This window comes from Salvia splendens, chromosome 13, assembly GCF_004379255.2.
Source record: "Salvia splendens isolate huo1 chromosome 13, SspV2, whole genome shotgun sequence".
Taxonomy (NCBI): Eukaryota; Viridiplantae; Streptophyta; class Magnoliopsida; order Lamiales; family Lamiaceae; genus Salvia; species Salvia splendens.
In genome coordinates this window covers 7,260,548-7,284,721 of record NC_056044.1, presented here as the reverse complement: position 1 = coordinate 7,284,721, position 24,174 = coordinate 7,260,548, and the positions used below count along the sequence as shown (strand labels likewise).

Sequence of the window (24,174 nt, the reverse complement as noted above, 5' to 3'; positions counted from 1 at the left end):
CCCAACATTCCACTAACTCTTTTACACTCACATTTTATTATAAAAGTAATATATAAAGTAGGATCCACACGCCACCAACTTTTTCAACTCACTTTCTATTACATTTCTTGAAACTCGTGCCGGGTCAAATGGTGACGAATTATTAAGGACGGAGGGAGTAATATGTTATTGTCACCATATGTAACTTTTTTTATGTCCTACATACTTAACTAATCCATCTTTCTATTTTAATGACTCCTTATTATTGATGATTATTATTATTTTTTGATGTGAATGGTATTCAAGCGTATATGTTCCATTAATAAAATATAAAATCATGATTATTATTTTGTGGAAGAGATAAGAAAATGGTCATTGGAAACTTTTCATAGTTTTATAAATAATGCAAATTCCATACAATTATTTAAATCTATGTATGCGCCTGGTTGGCCTCTAAAGTTGTTTAATTAATTTTATATTTTTGGGTGGTACACTGAATTGTTCTGCACATTTGTGATTTTTAATTTTTAGATAAAATATAATTATATTTGATTTTAAGTAATTAATTTAAAATAGAAATTTACTTTTGATAAAATTAAATCAATTCGTGCATTGCACGGGTGTGATACTAGTGAAAGTAAAAGACAACATATCATTGAAAAACTGATAATACACTTTCACATAACAAATGAGAAATTATTCGAAAACATTGAATTTTGAAATGTGTCAATTACTGGAAGCACACGTCCTTCTATTTAACCCAGCTCCACCAGTTAATGGTTCGATAACTCACATTTTGATCATGGCGACGGCGAAATCCGACGAGAATCTGACAGGATTGTTGATGTATGCATTCACAAATCACAATGCTGTTGATCAGTTGTTGGCTTAAAAGAAGTTGATCTGATGCCAGCATACCTCTCCCATTCTGTAGATTCCTAAAATAATTGTTGTCAAAGACGTTTGGAGTCAACTCATCCAACGACGACAGAATGTCGCCGCCGCCGGTTTGAGGGCAGTAGCGCCGCCGCATCATCGCAAAGTTCGGGTCGATGTCCAGGCTGCTGTAGATCCGGTCCCGGAACGTCACGCATCGTGCTTGCCTAATCATACGAGACCCTGCAATCAAAAATTTCAATTCCAATTAATTAATTAGCTGATCAATCTATAAATTAAATGTTGAAATTGAAAATATCAAAACCCTAGTTTTTTACCTGACAAAGCAACCATATCCCTTTGGTTTAACGATGAAATCAACGATGAGTTCTCCTCATGCACACAAGATTTCGGCCGACAACATAAATCTTCCTAACTCCCTTCTCATGCATGCAGCGTCACTGCCAAGTCAGCATGGATATTTTGGAAGAGTTAGTTAGGGAGTTAGTTAGGAAATGAGTTAGTTATAGAGTTAGTTAGAAGATATTTTGCTTGACATCTTAGCTCAATCTTTTGTATAAATAGAGTAGCCTTCTCTCTTGTATTTCTCGATGAATCATTCAATAGAAATGATTTCGTTCTCTTTGGATCATATGAATCCACATTCTACATTTTCTACATGGTATCAGATGTGATTTGAATTTCTTCCGCTGATTCAATCACTTTCTCTTCTTCTTCATCCTTATCTTATCTTCAATTCACAATGGTGCGTGGTAGCAGTTCAAACTCCAACGCAAACATCACTCATTCTTCTCCTATGGAGGATAATTCCAGTCCATACTACCTTCATCCAAGTGATAATCCAAGCTTGCTGTTTGTTCCTCATGTGCTTACTGGATCTAACTACATTCATTGGAGCCGATCTGTCAACACTGTACTTGTGGCAAAGAATAAAATTGCTTTCATCAATGGAGCTCTTCATCGGCCACATGATGATCTGCTATTCTCAGCATGGTTGCGGTGCAATAGCATGGTTGTTTCATGGCTCAGAAACTCCATCTCCCCTCAGATATCTTCCAGTATTATGTACCTCGATGATGCTCATGAGATTTGGTCAGATCTACGGCTTCAATTCTCTCAACTTGATTCTCCTCGAGCATATCAATTGAAGCAACGCATCATGTCTCTGAATCAAGGGAAAGATGATATCAATGCCTACTTCACCAATCTTCGCATTGTCTGGGATGAGTATAAGCATTCTCAACCAATTGCTTGGTGCATTTCTTGTAGATGCAATAGTGCCTTGAAATGGCATGAGTATCAAGAGCAAGAGTGCACAATGCAATTTCTGATTGGATTAAATCCTCTCTTCTCTCAGATTCGATCTAATATTCTCTCTATGGTTCCAATTCCTCCTCTAGCAAAAGTATTCTCACTTGTTTTGCAGGAGGAAAGGCAACGAAACATTGATGGCTATTCTCCAACTATACCTTCCCCTATGAGTGAGCAGCCTTACCTAGCTAATGCTGCAACATCTCAATCATACAATAAGGGGAGAATCTGCTCACATTGTGGCAAATCTAATCACACAGTGGATAAATGTTTTATTCTCCACGGTTTTCCACCAGGTTTTGGTAAGGGTAAAAACAAGTTTGGTGCTGGTGGCAATGAGATCAAGTCTGTAAAATTTGTGGAGGATAACTTTGAAGATTCATGTGATAAATCTGCTTTTTCTCCATCAATGAATCTGCCTACTCAGGAGCAATGTCAGCAGTTGATAAGCTTGCTTCAGTCTCAACTTGCTGCTGCTACTCTTACTCCATCCACTCCAACTCACTCCACTTCTGCTGCACCAAACATGCCTACATCTCCTCACATTGCTCCTTTCAGAGGTACTACTCTCTTCACCAATCCATTCATTAATTCTATTTCTAAGTCTCCATCAGTTTGGCTATTAGACACTGGAGCGACACATCATGTTTGTTGTTACAGCTTCTGTCACACACATTGGAACTGTGCACCTAACCTCTTCAATCAATCTTTGCTATGTCCTCTATGTGCCTACCTTCTCTTTCAACCTCATTTCTGTGAGCTCATTAACTTCATCTCTGCCATGCACTGTCATTTTTACTCATGATTCCATTGAAATTCAGGCAGCTTCTTAGGAAAATGTGATTGGGAGGGGTAGCAGATTAGACAACTTGTACAAACTTGATGTTTCTTCTGATTCCAAGCATGTGGAAGGTTCTATCATTCCTTCTTCATTTACTTCATCTACTGATATTTCTTATGCTAATTCAGTCACTAGCATAGATATTTGGCATAAGAGGTTAGGACATGTTTCATTTGGGAAGCTAAAAACCATGTCTGATATTCTCAATTTTCCTAATAAATCTCATTCATTGTGTGACATTTATCTTCTTGCCAAACAAAAACACCTTCCTTTCTCCAAATCTGATTCTAATGCCACCAAATGTTTTGATCTCATCCACTGTGATGTCTGGGGACCCTTCAACCCCTCCACTACCCAGGGATACAAATATTTCCTCACTATAGTAGATGATTGCTCCAGATTTGTCTAGACTTTCTTAATGCACAACAAGTCTGATGTTGGAGCTATTCTTCCACAATTCTTCAACACAGTTCTTACCCAATTTTCCACAAAGATAAAAGACATTCGTTGTGACAATGCTCCAGAACTAAACATTCCTTCATTGTTCTCATCTTTTGGAACCATCATCCAACACTCTTGTGTTGAAACTCCCCAGTAAAATGCCCGGGTGGAAAGAAAACATCAGCATCTCTTGAATGTTGCTAGGAGTTTGTTATTCCAATCTTTTCTTCCTATTCATTTTTGGGGGGATTGCATACTTACAACCTCTTATCTCATAAATAGAGTCTCATCATCTGTTTTACCAGATAATGTGACCCATTTTCAAGTCCTCTTTCAAAAAACCCCATCTTACTCACACTTGAAAGTGATTGGTTCTCTCTGTTATGCTTCTACTCTAGAACGGGGCATGGACAACTTTTCAACTAAAGCCATTAGGTGTGCTCTACTGGGATTTCCCTCTGACTACAAAGGGTATAAACTCATTGATTTGGATTCTATGCAACAAATAATCACAAGAAATGTCACATTTCATGACGATATTTTTCCAATCTCTCATTTGTCTCCTTCTGACTTTCCTACTTCTGCTCCACCTCCAAATATTCCTAAACCATTCCCACACACTCCCTCCACTTCAAACACTAACATCACCACTTCCATTCCAAACAAAGCTATCACTTCCAGCCATGGCAGAACAATAAAACCCCCATCTCATCTCACAGACTTCATCTGCAACTCTGTTGCATCAGCCACTCCATACCCAATCTCTTCTTACTTTAACCTATCCAAACTTTCCCCTGAGTATCTAAAGTATGTAATACTCATGTCTGCCATACATGAACCTACCACTTACAAACAAGCCTCCCAATATGAAGAGTGGCAGCATGCAATGCAAGATGAACTGGCAGCTTTCTCTAGAACAGATACTTAGTCTGTTACAGTTTTTCCACCTGGCAAGATTCCCATTGATTGTAAATGGGTTTATGAAAGAGCAGGTTTTCGGTATTGTGTTATATACAAGTATGCATCCAACTGATCAGGATAATATCCCAACCTAGCTGAGTCGTTGGCACGACAACCTAAACCTTTTATCAATTAAATTTCCTCAACCCACTTCTACTGGTTAGTATAGTGGAGGTAAGGGTCGAATCCCACAGAGATGGATGCGCTTTGGATAATTGTGGTGATAGTCTGGAGAGGGGTTGGTTAGCTACCATGCTTGGGTTGAGATTCTACCTAGACAGGAATTAAAGGTGGTACTCTACTGACTGGATGGTGTGAAAATGATCGACATACAGCTGTGTACCTGAGAGTGGGGGACACGGTGTTTTCGGAACCGTGTGTGCTTTTATACTAGGTCAGGCTTCTCAAGTCCAGAGAATCCACTAGATCACGAGGTCTAGGAACTCAGAGGATCTTAGAAGTCTCAGTCGTTGGACACACAAATTCATCATTCTAAACCCTCAACCCGCTATACTATGAATTAGTACAGGGAAGTAGGGATCGATCCCACGAAGATGGATGCGTAAGAAAGCATTTAGAAGACTCTGAAAAGGTGAATGGGCTGTTGCCACGCAATTTTGGGTTGAGGTAAACTATTACTAGACTCAGGAAGAAAATATAACACTAGACCTAGGAAACTGAAAACATCATGCAGGCATGGAACATATTCGTAACTTCAATCTCTCAAACAAATTTCCTTGACCTAGTAAACAACTACCTAAATTAGCTAGACAGAAAAAAACGCAAGCAGTGGGGACCATCTCCCTAAAACAGTAAAGTACGGATGAAAAGCTGCAACTAACGAACTATGAATTTAACTAACAACGACATGCTTTTCCTACTGATTCAAACGATAATATGAAGAAAACAGAGTAGATTTCCAGATTCAAACAGAATGTAAAAGTTCGGAAACTTGCGATTAGCCAGAAGTTAAACAGGTCTACATATACTAGACGGAAGGAAATAAAAATACGGAAATGAGGCATCAAACTATGACTACTCTGTTTCAGATCCACACATAAGATGCTTAATCCACTCCGGATCCAAGCAATCCGAACCCAACTACCACCAAAATCAACTCCATAAACTCCAATTCAACAAATCTGTTCCGGTCAACAACAATCATCAACGATTCTACTCCGATTTGACAAGCAAATGCGAAAAGCATCCAATTGAGTAAATAACTACGAGCTCAGAAATAAAACATCATTCATACTCGAAATAAACATCACCATATCAGAAAACAGAAATTGCATAAATCCACGATAAATTTTCAGAAAAACAGAGTCGAGCTTCGAACAGCGAAGCTCGGTGAAATTCACAGTAACGGAATGAAATGAAAGCGGTAAATTGTATCTTTGCCCTACGCAAGGACGGTGTTACCCAACAATAAACAGAAAGTGAAACCCGTAATCCCCTACAACTTCCCGGACATCCCCCCAAGTGTGTAGAAGTAAGTGAGCTAAGAGAGCCAAAATAAAACCTAAGGAGCCGAAAAAAACTCTCTTCCTTTTCTGCATGCTCTCTCCCTTATATAGGCGCGGAGGATCTTCTAGAAGCCTTCGCGGAAATCTCAATTCTGCCCTTCAGCTTCGCTGTTTCCTCCGTCTAGTCATTTTTCCCATATTGCTCACTTTTATCGCCAATTCCCTTCGCCATGCAATCGTCCTTCTTTCTTCCTGGACCTGGCGAAACTTACTACACACTTGGCTTAAAAACATGTGTTAGACCCCGTAAATGCATGAATTCAACCCTTTAATCAATACATGAAATTAGCCTTATCAGGTGGCTGCACTGTCAGATCTGTAGGGTACCAGCAGAAAAGCAAAGGACAAAAGCAAAAAGTAACTAAAAAGCAAAAGTGGTCCCAAACTTGGATGTGGATGTTGTCTTCTTCAACAAGAATGCAGAAAATCAAACAAACTCAGATTCCATGGTTAACATTTGCAGATCAACAACTTCACAATTCAGATCCACAATTAACTCACTAAAATTCAAAGATTAAATGAGCGAAATCAAGAACTACACATACTGGACGACATGCAAGGTGGCAGAATCGTGTAAACTCAGATCTCGCACTTAAACACTTCAGAAATTAAATCTAAACAACAACTTAACTAATAAACACAGATCGAGCAACTCCAAAAGAAATCACGCTTTCAACACATGAGAAATTACCGCTACAACTAGATCTAAGCTACCTAGGCAGAATGAAACAGATTCACATAGAAAGAGATGCATAAAAACAACTTAATTGCATAAAACGTTTGGATCTAAATGAAATACTTCAAAAGCTAACAAGTATCGAAATTGCAACAGATCCAACGTAAGGAAAACAAGTAAAGATTAACTAGGAAAGCAAATAAAGATTGTTTTGCCACTCCGGGCGAGGAAACTGCTATGACTACGAAATGAACTGGCTGGAACGATGGAAGGCAATTCTCCGGTGGAATGATGGAACTTCAGGTGACCATGGTTGTGGCGAGGAATGAGAAGATCTTGGATTATGCTGAAGGAACTGATCTACCGAGAGAGAATACTCTAACTAAGTGTGAATGTCGATCCTCCCTTTTTTCCTTCTCTCTTTCTCTCCTAGTGGCTTCCTTTTATAGGGAGGTCTGCCCTTGCTTTTTAGGGTAGACTCTCTTCGTGAAATGACTCTTTTGCCCTTGTTTGTGGTTGATCCTTCCCAGCAATCCTTCTTCTCCTCTCGAGCCTTTTTGGCATGCATCCTGGTCAGTATTGTACCCTTCTGGCGCTCTGTTCACCTGAGTTATCCGAACCCTCTCGTACTGACTGGAACCTTTTTCCTGCACACTTTAGCAACTGTTTTGCAGATATAATCCAATTAAGCACGTTATACTGACCAGTAACCAAGGCCTAGAATGCGACTTATCAGTTTATAAAGTCAAGTTCAATCCAGATGGAACAGTAGAAAGATATAAAGCAAGGCTAGTTGCTAAAGGATTCACTCTGCTTGAAGGAGTGGATTTTCTAGACACATTTTCTCTAGTAGCCAAACTCACTACTGTGAAGATGCTTCTTGCTCTAGCAGCTATTCAAGGCTGGTCTTTGTCTCATCTTGACATAGACAATGCCTTCCTCTATGGTGATTTGAAAGAAGATATTTATATGACATTGCCTCCAGGGTATGAAGTTGATTGGCTGTCTGTTGAAGGGGCAAACTCATAATCGACTCTTGTGTGTAAGCTAAGAAATATCTCTATGGTTTAAAACAAGCATCAAGACAATGGTACTTAAAGCTATCTGAAGTGCTGAAAGGCTTTGGTTTGCAACAGTCTGCCTCTGATCATTCTTTCTTCTTCAAAAACAACAATAGTGGCTTCTTTGGAATAGTGGTATATGTTGATGATATTCTAGTTGCCACCACTCATCCAGAGATACCTGAGGATTTCAAAACATTCCTATCACAATACTTCAAATTCAAGGACCTTGGAGCTCCTAAGTATTTTCTGGGATTAGAAATTGCAAGAAACAAGAAAGGAGTGTTAGTCTCCCAGAGAAAATACACAATGGATTTGTTGAGAGACACAGGGATGCTTGGCTGTAAACCATCTACTGTACCCATGGATCCTCTAAAAAGTTTAAGATTGGATTCAGGAACACCTTTGAAGGATGCTTCAAAATATAGAAGACGTATTGGAAGATTACTCTATCTCTGCATTACTATACCAGATGTTACATTTGCAGTACACAAGTTGAGTCAATATGTTTCAAATCCGAGTAATGAGCATTGGTAAGCAGCTGAAAAAGTCCTCAGATACTTAAAGAGTTCACCAGGATATGGATTATTCTATTCAAGCAATAGCAAGATCAGTTTGAGCATCTTTTCTGATGCAGATTGGGCAGCATGCCCAGATACAAGGAAATCAATGACTGGCTATTGTTTATTTCTTTGTTCTTCAATGATTTCATGGAAAGCAAAGAAGCAAAACACCATTGCTCGTTCATCGGCAGAAGCTGAGTACAGAGCCATGGCTCAAACAACATGTGAGGTAGTGTGGGCTATTGCTCTTCTCAGAGACTTTGGAATAAAGGTTGAAAAGGTTGTGCCATTGTATTGTGATAACCAATCTGCCATCCATATTTGCTCAAATCCAGTTTTCCACGAGAGAACTAAACACATCGAGATTGATTGTCACACAGTGAGAGAAAAATATTTGGAGAGTGTGATAAAGCCGTTGCACATCAGAAATAATCTGCAGTTAGCAGATATTTTCACTAAACCCTTGGGAGCATTGGCTTTTCGTTCTATATTGAGCAAGATGAATTTTGAGAGTTTATACAATTCATCTTGAAGGGGCATGTGAAAGATAATGAAATCAACGATGAGTTCTCCTCATGCACACAAGATTTCGGTCGACAATATAAATCTTCCTAACTCCCTTCTCATGCATGCAGCGTCACTGCCAAGTCAACATGGATATTTTGGAAGAGTTAGTTAGGGAGTTAGTTAGGAAATGAGTTAGTTATAGAGTTAGTTAGAAGATATTTTGCTTGACATCTTAGCTCAATCTTTTGTATAAATAGAGTAGCCTTCTCTCTTGTATTTCTCGATGAATCATTCAATAGAAATGATTTCGTTCTCTTTGGATCATATGAATCCACATTCTACATTTTCTACAAGGTTATGAGAGAATCGCTGCTCCTAGGAAGGTTGTTTTCAGCAAGCGCTCTGGTGGCGGCGGCGGGGAAATCCCTCCTCCCTAGATTCACTCTCCACGACGGCCCTCCAACCGCCACCGTTGCATCACGCGCCGCCACTGCCAGAATGTCCGCCACACCACACCTGGGCATATCGCCTCCACGTCCTGCTTCGCGGTTTCCGCCACCTCGAAACCTCTAATAGAATTGGCATTCTGCACTGCAGCTCTTTCTCCGCTATCATCTTCCAATAGGATTGATGCGTCACACCCCTAATTAATATATTATTAATCATAATAAATGTAAATTAATTACTCAATAAGAAAGAATATTAGATGAATGAGATCTATATAATCAGTACCTGAACGAAGCAATCTTAGAAGTGGGGGCGAATAAGGGAGGCCGCCATCCTCTGGTCGATGCCCACGGCCGGCATGATGGAGGCACGGATTATACCCAGCCCACCGGGGCATGTATTGTCGTAGAACGCCGAAGATAGTTGTGCATCGGATGGCACGATCAAGAGTATAGCAAGGTGTTGCAAAATATTAATAATGGTTGGATGAAATCTTCATCTTGTTTCGTATGTATATGTATATATAATGTTGAGTGTTACCAACAAGTTAGGAATGATGATTGCAGAGATTGTTAATTAGCTCAATTTATAGGGGCATTTCTTTTGGCACGGAATTTAAAAAATTGATGTACTATTGATAGTTTTTCTATAGATACTTGTGAAAATGATAATAAATTGTTAAAATGGAGAGAAAGTAAATTAAGTAAGTGAATAATATAGATACGACTCTCTTCTTTATTATTCTCTCTTACTTTACTTTCTCTCCACTTTAACTATATAATATTATCATCTTCGCAAAACAACGGCAGAAAAGAAATCAATTCCTTGAGCTGGGTTGGGGAGAGTATTAAAGATTAAAGTAGAGAGAGTAAAGTAAGAGAATGAATAAAGTAAGAGAGATAAAAAGAGACTAAAATATGAGAAAAGACAAAGTTTTTGCCCATAAATGAAAATGATTCAATTAGTTTGAAATAACATAAAAAGAGTACTATTCAACTACAACTACATTGTGATGGAGTTGATGTAATATTGCAATATTTTTCAAATGCCAATTTTCCCTTAAACTGTTTTCCTTGCTTACCCACGAGTTGCGACGTTTTTTACGTTACAAGATTAATAATAAAAGCATATACATGATATTTCAAATAAATTGTACGTGGTCTCCACTCATTAAGTGTATTATTGGAGTTGAAAATTGTCTAGCTAGTACACTTATTCTGAATCAGTTTTTTTTTTTGTTACTAGGCATATTACTTTGTACGCATAAAATTTGACATTTAGACTAATCCATGTATAATCATGTCAATTAAACTGTATAATTATTAGTGGACTTTCATTTTATTATATTGTAGTAATACTACGACTTATATAGCAAAGAAAGCTAACAGCAAATCATAGGGATGTTGATACAGATATTTATTCTACTTCATTTAACTTCCTCTATAATTTAAAATATCTTTTGTATTATTTTTATTATTAATTATATGTGAGTAGTTTATTAGGATTTGGTTTAGTTTCGGACATCCTTTCGTACCACATATATTCTAAATATGTGTGGACTATTTCATTATCATCCCAATTAATTAATAATGTTGAAAATTAAAAATACAACTCATCAATTACTATATTGATTACCCAACAAAATTTTTTGCAATCTCACTTTTCATCAATTACTCTTGATTACCTGTTAAAAAAGGCAATCCCACTTTACATTATGCTGATTGAAAATATACCAATTTTGCATATATAGTTATATACATACAATATTGGAATTATCTAAATCTTTTCAATTGGTACCGTAAATTTAGTAATATATAGTTATATTTTAGTAATACTACGACTTATATAGCAAAGAAAGCTAACAGCAAATCATAGGGATGTTGATACAGATATTTATTCTACTTCATTTAACTTCCTCTATAATTTAAAATATCTTTTGTATTATTTTTATTATTAATTATATGTGAGTAGTTTATTAGGATTTGGTTTAGTTTCGGACATCCTTTCGTACCACATATATTCTAAATATGTGTGGACTATTTCATTATCATCCCAATTAATTAATAATGTTGAAAATTAAAAATACAACTCATCAATTACTATATTGATTACCCAACAAAATTTTTTGCAATCTCACTTTTCATCAATTACTCTTGATTACCTGTTAAAAAAGGCAATCCCACTTTACATTATGCTGATTGAAAATATACCAATTTTGCATATATAGTTATATACATACAATATTGGAATTATCTAAATCTTTTCAATTGGTACCGTAAATTTACCCCTATGAAATCAATAATTGTAGTTTAGACATTTTAGCTAAATCCAATTACCATTGAAGTGTTTAACAATTTCATGAATTGAGAATCAATTAATAATAAAGTATTAATCAACCCTATTAATCAAGAAATCAGAAAGCAAAAAATGCAATAAATTCACTTTCATCATGTAATAAGCTGACTTAAGAGTCTCTTCTTATTCCTACATTAATTAGGATTAATTATAAAAAAAAGACTAATATATTAACTACGTAAAATAAAGTGAAGAGACTCTTCAATTCAATTGATCCTTCTTATATCTTCTATTGTTATCAATTATTTTATTTTATTTTATTATAATATTTATAATGACATTAAAATAATTGGAAAGATCAGAGCAACGTTTGTTAAACGCCTAAATTCAGTTATTCTCTAACTAAAAAATCAATGCGAAAAAATTACTATTTGAAAAAATTAATAGACTTAAACATTCAATCCGAGTTACTACTATTTATTTCAATGGGCTTAAACATTCAATCCGAGTTACTACTCCTTTTGTCCCATAAAAGATGTCTCACTTTCCTTTTTAGTTTGTCCCATTAAAAATATCACATTTCCATTTTTAGAAAAAGTTCTCTCTAACAATAATATAAATATTATATTTTCTCTTTCCCCTTAAGACACAAACAAAACCTTCTAAAATCTCGTGTTATTCCATAAGTGTGACATCTTTTGTGGGACGGAGGGAGTATTACTTTGTGAGGGTGGTGATATAGATTAAAGTTTTAGAGAATTTTCTAGAATTCGTTTACACTACGAGCTTTTAAAGCTCTTCCCTCTTCTTCTCTCTTTTACAGAGCAATGTAGTGAGGTATTTCGCTTGTTGGACAGCAGTGCATGTCAAGTCACCATTAAAGTTAGAGTGGTACAACATAGCATATTTAGTTGAGGATTTTTTATATGTATAATTGAAAGGTTTTTGTTATAGCAAGTTGCTATCATTACAACAAAAAAATTCGTTAAGGACATTTTTTAGTACAAATAAGACGCTAATTTGTGTTTCTAAATATGCCATGAACGCTTCAAAAAGTGTCATTATTGTTGGTGTCCCAACTAAAGTTAGAGAATGCAAATGGAAGTGTCCTTAAAAACAAAAGATTAAGTTAATTTGCTCTCAATTTAGGCACGCTTTCTTTTACGTCCTTAATTGTTGTTAGATATAAAGGATCCATTGTGATTGGGCTTACATTTAGGTCATTGGGCATGTCCTGAAGTGATTAAATGAGTTGGCCCATATCATTATTGTTGGCCCAAACGTTAGTCAATCCCGTTACTTACCTGAGTCTCACCGATGGCTGCTGCATGGCTCCTCTGCACAGATCGTGAGCAACAGTCATTGGATCTAGGGTTGTGCTTCTTTTGTGAGATAAGTTGTCCCGCCCTTTTGATTTACCCTTCATTCTGTTCACTTCTCTCTCTCTCTCTTTCTCTCTCTCTCTCTCTCTCTCTCTCTCTAAACAATGACTTGCTCTGCCTTCTCTCTACACACTCTCTCTCTCCAAGGTGATTTCGCCGTTCATTTCCTCCGATCTTCTTTCCCTACCGATTGTTCTCTGTTTTAGTGAGATCTAATCAGTGAGATCCTCGAGTTGAGGCTACTGCTTTGGTTTTCTTCGAGATTTGGTGTTGAATCTGACTTTGTGGTTAGATCTGTTTGTGTTCGGAGTTGTTCTTGAGAGATCCAGTGTTTCGAGTGTGAGATCGACGAGTTTGGTGGTGATTGGTGCGTTGAGACGGTTGGAGCTGGTGGTAGTCAGTGAGACTATGGTTTCTGACTGCTTGAGTTCGACGACGCTCATCTTGTGACTATTGTTTGAGTTGTGTGGGAAGGTCCTTGGCCCGGTGCAGTCGCTGTTCTGACCTGAGCCATATTCTTGACTCTGACCTTGTCTTTATTTGTTCTGATCCTTTAGGATCTTTGTCTTGTTATTACTAATCAGTTTCCCTAAGTGTGCAAGTGATACTGAAGGATATCGGTTCAGTTCTGGTTTAGGACCTGAGCTTAATTAGGGCTTCTTTTTCAGTATCTTGTACTGAGTCTATAATTGTGTATCTTGAATTTTTTGTATTTTGGTATGTTTTAGTGTGGGATTGACCATCTCACCACATGGTATAATACAAAGAGGTCCCAGTAATTAGTGAATCATGTTGATCTAATCCCTACAGATGTTATATTTTAAAAAATTTCAACGCAAGTGATTGCGTCTCAGTTTTTGTGTCCCTAAAAGATAAGTTTTTTGTAGTGTAATTATGTAATAATGTGTCAGTTGTTATGTTTCAAGGAAAAAAAATACTAATAATACATGGTAGATAGACATGTTCTTAATAAGAGGTTAAGCGCATTAAAGCGTGACTCCATTTATTCAATTTAATTAGGTAAATGGTGTTACATATAAGATGTAAAAAAAAGTAATTGGAATATTTTTAGTGGAGAATGGAGCGCACCTTATAAGAGAGAAAAGACTTGCTAAAAATAAAAAGAGGCTATTTTTATGGGACGGACAAAGATGGAAAAAGACGACTATTTTATGGGACGGAGGGAATATGTAAATTAGAGAATCAACTTTTTGAAAGCGATAGCAAAGACTATTACTAACGTATTAAAATCATGGGCGGACCTATGTGTATTAAGGGAGGGGCTAAAGCCCTCAATAAAATTGATTTTTAAGTTTTTTTCTTATATAAAATTTTAAAATTTATCCAAATCTAATGTAAATTATTGAGTAAAAGCCCCTATAACAATCTAAAACGTCCTAAAATATACTTTGAAACAAAATTTAGAAGTTTCAGCCCCTAGTGGTATTTATTTCTGCGTCCGCCCCTGATTAAAATGGTGTGCAGATTGCATAATATACAGATAATATAACAAACAAGGGCGCATCTCACCCGATCCAGTCCGTTGCATTTTGTTTCGTTGTCCATTTCAAATCGTGTGCATATACACGTTTAACTGTTAGATACCCACATTTTGAATGGGTATGGAGCTGACCCGGTCCATTGCAACCTGTCATCGATTTTAAATACTAGTATTAGTATTAGTATGAGTTATCTTAATTAGCAGAAGCACACGTCCTTCTTATTATCCCATTTCCGCCGGTTAAGGGTTCGTATCTCCCATTTTGATCATAGCGGCGCTGAAATCCGATTGGAAACTCCTTGGATAGCTGATGTATCACTGTACATTGTTGTCGCTCGATTAGTTGCTGAAATGAACTTGATCTGATGCCAGCAGTCCTTTCAGCTGAACCAAATTCCTAAAATAATTGTTGGATCTTGTGATGTTGAGTTTTGTTTATGTTTGTTGGATGCTTTTCGCAATTTGTAGTTAGATCTTGAGATGTTGAGTTTATTTGCGTTCATGTTGGATGCTTGGCAGTTGGTAATCTCTTAGATCTTCCTTGTTAACACCTGATTTCATAGATCCATGTTGGTTAGTCTTTGATTTCGTAGTTTTGGTGTGTTCTGTTTTGGGATTTCATGATTATGGCTTGCTTCTGTTTGTTCCTCGCTCTAGTTGGTCAGTTAGCATAGATCTAGTAATTCTAGCTTAAATTTCTCGTTCGCGACTCATTTGAAGCATGCTCTGTTTTCTTTGTCAATGGTGCCTCAAATGCTATGTTTTTGCTCTGTTTTTTTTTTTTTTGCTTAGTTACATGAAGAAGATGAAGTAGAAGGTAGTTAGAGATCAAATCTGAAACTTGCTTTTTGCTTTTACTTTTTCAGCTTTATCTGCCACCTAGCCAGTTTAGGAAATAAGGTCCCCACTTACTTTTCTTACTTGTCTGCCTTTTTTAGGAAATTTCCAGCAGGAATTGTAGCTGTAGGTATTCTTAGTTGCTTAATTTCATATTTAAATGTTGGTTCATGTTTAGTCGTTCATGCATGTTTCTGTACGTTACTAGTCTAGTTGATAAGTTTAGGTAGTGTCCTCTGTTTTATTTCCCAAGTCAAGTAGATAATTCTTAACTCACTTTAGTAGTGTGGCAGCAGCCAAACCCTCCCAAAATGTCCCTCACACATGCTCAACACCTTTATCCTTGTGCGATTCGATCCTTACTTCCCTGTGCTAAGTTTTAGTATCTTGTAGGTTAAGATTTTGAAAGTAGCCTTGGATTGCGCGTCCGACGACATGTAGATAGGTCTAAAGAGTCTGCCTGATCAGTTCACGCATTTCCCATGCACATGCACGGACGTGGATCGGTTTAGCCGTCTGCTTGATCAGTCTGCGATTATTTTATTTCCGCATTCGATAAGCTGCCTCTTCAATAGACATGTTCTTAATAAGAGGTTAAGCGCATCAAAGTGTGACCCCACTTATTCAGTTTAATCAATTATGTAAGGGATGTTACATATGGGACAGAAGGAGTATGTTATGTAAATTAGAGAATCAACTTTTTGAAAGTGATAGCAAAGACTATTACTATTGTATTAAAATGGTGTGCAAATTGCAGAATATACGGATAATATAACAACCACTGTGCATCTCACCCGACCTGGTCCTTTGCATTTTGTCTCCTTGTCCATTTCAAATCGTGTGTATATACACGTTTAATTGTTAGTTACCGACATTTTGAATGGGTATGGAGCCGACCCGATCCATTGCAACATGTTAGTCGATTTTTAATACTAGAATTAGTATGAGTTATTTAAATTAAGCTGTACATTATTGGAGTATAATAGTATATTTTCATACTAAAGACATATTGATTTTAAGAACATCAAAATTTAATCTGAATATTGAGCTCTATCATTTAAATAAGATTTTGTTTTATTTTCCGTTGCAAAATCAATAACTAGTGTTACATATACGGAACATATTTCATCCAAAACATCTTATATAATAATAGTGCAAATCTCACAAAGTTCCGGTTATAGTATAGGAGTATATTGTAGCTTAATATTCTAGAGTTTGGATTTAATGGAAAGAATATTCTTTTATTCGAAGACTAACCATGGTTATCTAATACTGCTCCACATGTAAGCGATAAAGTGCAACTTGTTTATACTTTAATTTTGTTTGGTGAGATACTCCCATTAAATATATCATATTGCTATTTCAGATTATCATTTATTAAATATTTTATTTCACTTTTAATAATTAAGTGTACATTTTTATTACAAATTAATATTTCCTCTATCCTATAATAAAAGTCACATTTAGTCTGAACACAAATTTTAAGAAATATAAAGAATAATTAATTGGAAAAGTTTGTAAAATAGTATCTCACCATTAAATATATCATATTGCTATTTCAGATTATCACTTATTAAATATTTCATTTCACTTTTAATAATTAAGTGTACATTTTTATTACAAATTAATATTTCCTCTATCCTATAATAAAAGCCACATTTAGTGTGAACACAAATTTTAAGAAATATAAAGAATAATAAATTGGAAAAGTTTGTAAAATATGTGGTCCACTTTTTAAAATTAATTTTATAATTGAATGTGAGTGATGTAAATTAATGGAAATGCGACTTTTATAGTGGGATGGACAGAAATGACAAAATGTGAACGTGAATAAAAATAAATTTCATATTTTATTAACATTTTTAATAATCTTTGATGCACCAAAATGAGACATTTTATTTATAGACAAAAGGAATTATATCAGTTTGATTTTATTTTAAAAAACCTTTTATGACTTCTTTCTGTTCTAGTTAATTATACTCGTTATCATTACCTTATTTGAGTCAGTATATAAAAGTAAAAAAATTTAGATTTACTTCTTTTTATTTGACAATCTATAATTGAAACCATGATAAACACTTGATAGAAGCAACCACACTTAATTACATGATCACATCACATTCTTCGAAAACGACACACTGATTTATTTAAATTTGTAGCATTGATCTTATCTTAATTAGCAGAACCACATGTCCTTCTAATTATCCCATTTCCGCCGGTTAAGGGTTCGATATCTCCCATTTTGATCATGGCGGCGCCGAAATCCGATTGGAAACTCCTCGGATTGTTGATGTATCCCTGCACAATGCTGTCGCTCGATCCGTTGCTGAAAAGAACTTGATCTGATGCCAGCAGCCCTTTCAGCTCAACCAAATTCCTGAAATAATTGTTGTCGAACGAATTCGGCGTCACCAGATCCAGCGGCGCCAGATTGTTATCGCCGCCGGTCTGAGGACACTGCCGCTGCCGCATGATTGCGAATCCGGGGTTGATGTTGGTGTTGCCGTAGATCCTGGCCCGGAAAGTCACGCATCGAGCTTGTCCGATTGTGTGTGATCCTGCAAAATTGTTTGCATTTTAACGCACTCTTATATATATATATTTATCATGATAATTAATAATTCCTTCGTCTGGTAACACTATCCCACTTTTAATTTAGTTCGGATTTTAAAAGATCATTTGACTTTGTAAAATAAAATGGATATTGAAAATTAGTGGAATGTATATTTTAATAACAAAATTTAAATAGATTGAGTTAATAAATTGGAGTGTATTTATAAAAAAAATAGTAAAAGGAAAATGAATTTTTTTAAAAAAAAAAGTGAAATATTTAACAGCAGACGGAGAGATAAATGATTATAAATACCTGACAAAGCAACCATCTCTCTTTCATTTAAGTTTTTGTTGGCAAAGTTGGAAATGAGGGTTTGAAGAGAATCGCTGCCGCGAGGAAGGTCGCTTTCAGCTTGTGCTCTGGTGGCGGCGGTGGTGGAATCCCTCCTCCCAAGTTTCACAGTCCACGATTGCCCTCCAACAGCCACCGTTGCATCACGCGCCGCCACTGCCAGCACGTCAGCACACGACACCACCCCGGGACATATAGCCTCCACCGCCTGCTTCGCGGCTTCCACCACTTCGAACCCTCTGACAGAGTTGTTATTCTGCAATGCAACTCTTTCTCCGGTGGTATCATCCAATAGGATTGAGCCATCACATCCCTAATAACAATGACAAGTTAACTATACATATAAAGTTGAGAGCCCTTATCAATACTATTTTCTGTGTCCATCACTGCACATAACGATATACTTTAAGTGGAGCATTTCTAATTCAGCACACAATTTTATATAGTGTTGTTTTGTGAGTAAAGTTATGAGAATAAAGAAAATGTGTCATTTAGAGTGGGGCATCCCAATAAAGGAAAATGTGTTACTTAGAATGAGACGGAGAGAATACTACTAACATATGATCATGAAAGTGAGAAAATGTTAACCTGAACAAAGCAGTCGTGGAAGTGGAGGCGGACGAGGGACGCGGCCATCCTCCGCTCCCTCAACACGGCCTGCCGGATGGAGGTTCGGATTGTACTCAGCGCATTGGGGCATGTACTGTCGTAGAACGTTGAAGATAGTTGTGCCTCACATGGTACGTTAGAAATCAAGACTATAACAAGTGTAACAACATAATAATAATTGGATGAAATCATCGTGTTAATAAAGTAGACAATTTAGTATTTGGATTGATGATTGGGGAGATGATTTGTTAGCTCTATTTATAGGGGAAATAGTTTGAAGATTTATTATTACAACTTAAACGTGACTGATTCTTGCATGGCTGAGTCGTTATCTGTGTTTGAAAATTATGCTACGTGTAATAGTAATACTTTTCAAAATATTGCCGACTACTTTAACTGTTTGTGTTTTTCTTTGGTTTGAATTTTCTCACTCGTCCCACTGTTTTTAGATTGTGATTAGTTTGCAGGATTAGATAAGCATTAATTATGAAATTGATGCGTAGTGATAACTTTATTAGTGGATAAACAGGTTAACATATTTGTAGTGTTGTTGAAGTTGCCACGCCTTTATTATAATTCTTAATTATTCTTTTAGTTTTATACTACTATATTAGATCAGTTGATATTGGACTTGAAAATTACATGAAAGTTTTTATTTATTGATTATCTTATTTGTAAAATTTCATATTCTTCAAACCAAAGATTGTTATATAGTACTCAATTTGATAGTGACTTCTGAGAATAGGGAAAAATCCAACTATCCTAACTTTGGATTCCAAAGTAGTCAATCAATCTATTATTTGCTAGCTAGCATTATAAATCAATTTCTAAATAATATTCAATTTTATACTCTCTCCTTCAACTAAAAATAATCTCATCTTTCCATTTTAAAATATCCACAAAAATTAGTCTTTATCTTAAAATTGAAAGTTTTCTCAAATTATTAATACTATTGTATCAATCTTTTCTTCTTTTTCTCTCCTATTTTGTTCACTTTTTTCTTTCTTTTTCTTACTTTATCAATTTTTCATTAAACTTGTATCGTCCAGCCATAGGACTATTTTCTTTGACGGAGGAAATAACATGTGATTTAATTATATTATTCGAATACTGTGATGTATAGTGATACATATATAGTACTATATCCAATTATCCATTAGACCTCATCTAATTTTAAGCATTACTTTACTCCCCCGGTTCCTCACTAAGTCATGAGGCACAACTTTTTCACACTGAGTTTTAAGAAAATAGAGTTTTTCTAATTAAGTTGAGAGAACAAAATAAGATATATGAAAAAATAGAAAGGAAAAAATAAGAAAAAAAATGTAAAAAAAGAAAAGGACTCACTTAGCTTAGGACATACCTCAAAATGAATATAAATCACTTAACGAGGGACAACGGAAGTATATTATTTAAGTTTATCTTTATAATTTATTCCTACAAAAAGTTAAAATTTAATTTAAGTTATTTTCTTTAATGGAGTAGTATCTTGTAATCTTTATAAATATGGACGTAGTCTTTCATAATAATTAATCCACGAAGAAAGTGATTATCGTTCGCCTTTCCTTTGGAACAATTAACCTTGAAGTAACTCAAGTTGAAAAATCAGTAGTGTTTGAAATAAAAAATTTGATTATCGCCTTTTTCTCTACTCTCAAGTGGAGTAAAAAGAAAGAATAAACAGCAGTCAGAAATTTGATCATTGATTGATCAAACATAGTATGCCAATAATTGATATCAAATGTAAAATAAAATTGTAAATGTTGTACTACTATATAATTTCGACTCCAACTTCGTGTCTTTTATCTGTTGCCCTCTTTAAATTGAATGTACAAAACTCTACAAACTCATCAACGTTTCAAATTATAATTAACTAACTCAAATACTTATACAAAACATAAAATCTATTCAAACAAGACGAAAATAATCACCGAATATCTCACTCAAATTCTGAGTTTATCATGACTTGGGCTCGTTGATTCTTACGAAAATCCAGCTGCCTAATCCCCTAAGAGTGTCCACAATAAGGTTAGATGTCTGCTGGTTCTCTTATCCAAAGAAAAATCGCCAAAATTTTCAAAATCTTGAAAATCAAACCTTTTCACATCTCTCTTCTTAGCTTTCTATCACTACCATTTCACTCTCACATGTATTAATAAAAGAAGGGAAAATGAGTAATGGTTTTGAGTCTCATGGCCAATTAATTCCCTTGCAGTCGAAGCAGCATTTCCAAGGAACAAGATTTGGATGCCCAGAGCTGTGATCGGAGGCAGAAATGGGATGGGGAGTTGGGAACTCCACTTTCTTCATACACTAAATCCTAAGTTAGAATAATTTTTATCATTATTTAATTTGAGTTATCCTGTCGGGTATCCCGATATGCCCAAAATAAGTGTACTCGAACCTGATCTTGAAACCTATAATTTCGGATATCGGATACCGAATATCCAATAATTTTTGGATCAAGTTGATTAATACTCCCTCTGTCCCAACTAAGTTGATACAAAATTTTTAGGTAAGGAGATTAAGAAATTGTGTTGAATAAATTAAATGAAAGTAAAATAAAATAGGAAAGAGAAAAGGTAGGAGAGATAAAGAGAGAGTAAAGTAAATATGAAATAAAGTAAGAGTGATTAGATGTTTTGTTTTTTATCAAAAAGGGAAATGACTTAATTTTATTGGGACGTCCCAAAAAAAATACTACGACTCAACTTAGTTGAGAAGGAGGGAGTACCTGATATCCGAATGGACGGTCCTACTAAAATGGAACAAACCATTCAAGTTAGATAACACACTATCTACTGGTAATGGGAGGATTAAAATACATCGTAAAAAAGGTAAGAGTTTACCGCGTATTCATTTTCTTTCTCTCTTTTATACTCCCTCCATCCCCCAAATTTTATCACAGTTTGACTGGGCACGGGTTTTAAAAAATGTAATGGAAAGTAGATTGAAAAAGTTGGTAGGATATGGGTTCTACTTTTAAAGTATTAGTTTTATAATAAAATGTGAGTGAACATAAGTTGGTGGAAGGTGGAATCTACTATCAAAAATAGTAAAAAAGTGAAATGTGACAAATTTTGTGTGACGGAAGGAAATGGAAAAATGTGACAAAATTTAAGGGACGGAGGGGAGGGAGTATATTTTAGTTGAAAATATTCTCCATCTCGGTGATAAAAACGTCTTTTCTATTGATGTCTAATTACCATAACTAACTAGGTATAATATGATGTGAAATTTGTTTAGTTTTTTCTTATTATAGAGAAGTCGTCGATCAATATATGATTTTTTAAGTGTGTTTAGTTTTTTATTGATATCTAATTACCATAACTAACGAGGTATAATATGATGTGAAATTTATTTAGTTTTTCTTGTTGTAGAGAAGTCGTTGTGAACTTTGTTTATTTTTTTCTTATGCATGGTAGAGAAGTCGTTGATTGATAACTTTAGTCCATGAGAAAAGCATATCCTTTAAAAAAAGAACCAATTGTGTCATAAGATAAATCTGTCTGACTAGTTGTGGGTGTTACATTAGTTAGTTAATTAGCAGTATAACTTGATTTTTTGCATTATTTGAGTGAAGACATCCTATCAAGTGGAAGTAATATACTAATAGGAGTATTAGAAAAGGACCGGTTAAATTATTGACTTTTCTTTGAATATTAATCGAATTTTTGCATTATTGGATTGAAGACATTATCAAGTAGTATCAATTTTAAGAAAATGACGGATTATGTTATTCACCTTTATTTGGATATTAGTCTTCGATTACATTTAAAACGGTAGGTGATGACTATCAAAATGTCTAATATAGCAGCCTAAAACTGAAACATCCCATAAATAAATATCATGTGCCTGTATAGATAAAATATGAATAGTCAAGTTGTAATTGCCTACCTTAATAGTACTTGTTAAAAAAAGCATAGGGGTGTTCGGTTGGCAAGATTAAATCTCATGATTAAATATGTATCATGTTTGGTTCATAAGATTGAACCCTTCAACTTAATCCTAGATGAATAGTCTCATGATAATTAGTCATAGCCTCCCCCTCCAACTAAAATAATCCCATAACTTAATCCTAGATGGATAGTCTGATGATATTAGTCATGGCAACCGAACGTCACCATAGAGCATAACTTGCCCAGCTCGGCAACTCCTATTGGAATTGCTACCTTCTATTATTGTGAGTAATGAGTAGTGTATTATTTATATTGGTAATTTAGTTTCTATAAGTTCCAGATGTTAATAAATAAGAGGGAGTACAATATATATTCTGATATTTGAAAAAATGATTGTAGGAACTTCAGCGTGTAGTGTGAACAATCAAATATATGATTTAAACACGATATTTAGGAATATGTGAAACAAGGTTAATCATTTAAAAAAATATGTAATAATAGTAAAATTAATGATTAACACTACTCTATTTCGTATATGTAATAGGATTAATAATAAAATAAGACACGAGCCTTTAATCAATTTGTAAGGATTAATTGGTTGTAAATCCATTAACTAAGTGAATTTTGAGTTTTACCATAATTTATAAGTTTGATGTATAAATACGTACATAAATTTTTGTGTATAACCCTCTTGAATTGAAACCAAAAATTGATTTGGCATCGAAAATAGATACTCCTTCCGTCCCGCTTTAGCAGTCTCAGTCACTTTATTCTTTTCACTATATTGTTCTATCTCTTATTTTACTATTTCTCAACTTTAACTATTTATGATCATTTCTTTAAAACAAGTGCTCAACTGGGCCTGCTAAAGCAGGACGAAGAGAGAAACATGTACAGTTCAATATCAAATAATATCCTTTTAAAGTTTAAAATTTAAATTAAAATAATTACTCCTATTAATCATCATTGTCTATTATAAGATGAAGAAAAAAATCAAATCAACATGATTTTGTGTTGAATTTGGCACATCTTCTATTTATGATGAGACGCTGCTTTGTATTTACCTGAAATTTAAATCTAGGACAAATTTCAAAGTACACTAAAGTACCTATAGTATTTAAATATCCCACAAGAATATGCACCCTTTCCTTTTTAGTTCGTCCCACAAAAATATACATTTTTTAATTTTGAAAAGTCTTTTCTCTCTAATGAGGTGAGGCTTATTCTCCACTACAATACTTTAATTAATTTTTCTCTCTACCTTTCTCTTACTTTACCAATTTTATATTAAAACTCGTGCCAAACCTAAAGTGCATATTCTTTAGGGACTGAGGGAGTATCACTTTTATAGATTAGGAAAAACCCTGAGCTCAATAAATAGTTCGCGGATTTACGATCCATTAATCCGATTTGTAATATATATCAATAATTCAAACCCAATTTATGTGTATTGTGTGCAATATGTGTATTGTTGGTATTGTACTCCCTCTGTCCCATTAGAAATGAAACGTTTTCCTTTTTGGTTTGTCCCATTAAA

General features: G+C 35.1%; 1 protein-coding gene and 1 pseudogene across 1 annotated transcript; both read right to left on the bottom strand.

The window, feature by feature from the left end:
• Positions 1–705: 705 nt before the first annotated feature.
• LOC121760417 lies at positions 706–12,867 on the bottom strand (annotated as a pseudogene).
• Positions 12,868–17,235: 4,368 nt separating this feature from the next.
• On the bottom strand, positions 17,236–18,970 carry LOC121762967 (lignin-forming anionic peroxidase-like). The gene is made up of 3 exons (XM_042158993.1): positions 18,718–18,970; positions 18,091–18,442; positions 17,236–17,782 (listed from the first exon to the last, which is right to left on the bottom strand). Exons 1-3 carry the CDS (start codon positions 18,928–18,930, stop codon positions 17,397–17,399), a joined length of 951 nt encoding a protein of 316 aa, XP_042014927.1. The 5' UTR covers positions 18,931–18,970; the 3' UTR covers positions 17,236–17,396.
• Between the last annotated feature and the right edge of the window lie 5,204 nt (positions 18,971–24,174).

What these genes read in the sequence shown, in the direction of transcription:
- LOC121762967 (XM_042158993.1), bottom strand. Translation starts at nt 18,930, where the DNA reads ATGATTTCATCCAATTATTATTATGTTGTTACACTTGTTATAGTCTTG. An exon ending in TCCACGACTGCTTTGTTCAG is followed by an intron (nt 18,443 to 18,717) that starts GTTAACATTTTC and finishes CATTGTTATTAG; the next exon opens with GGATGTGATGGCTCAATCCT. An exon ending in AGAGATGGTTGCTTTGTCAG is followed by an intron (nt 17,783 to 18,090) that starts GTATTTATAATC and finishes ACAATTTTGCAG; the next exon opens with GATCACACACAATCGGACAA.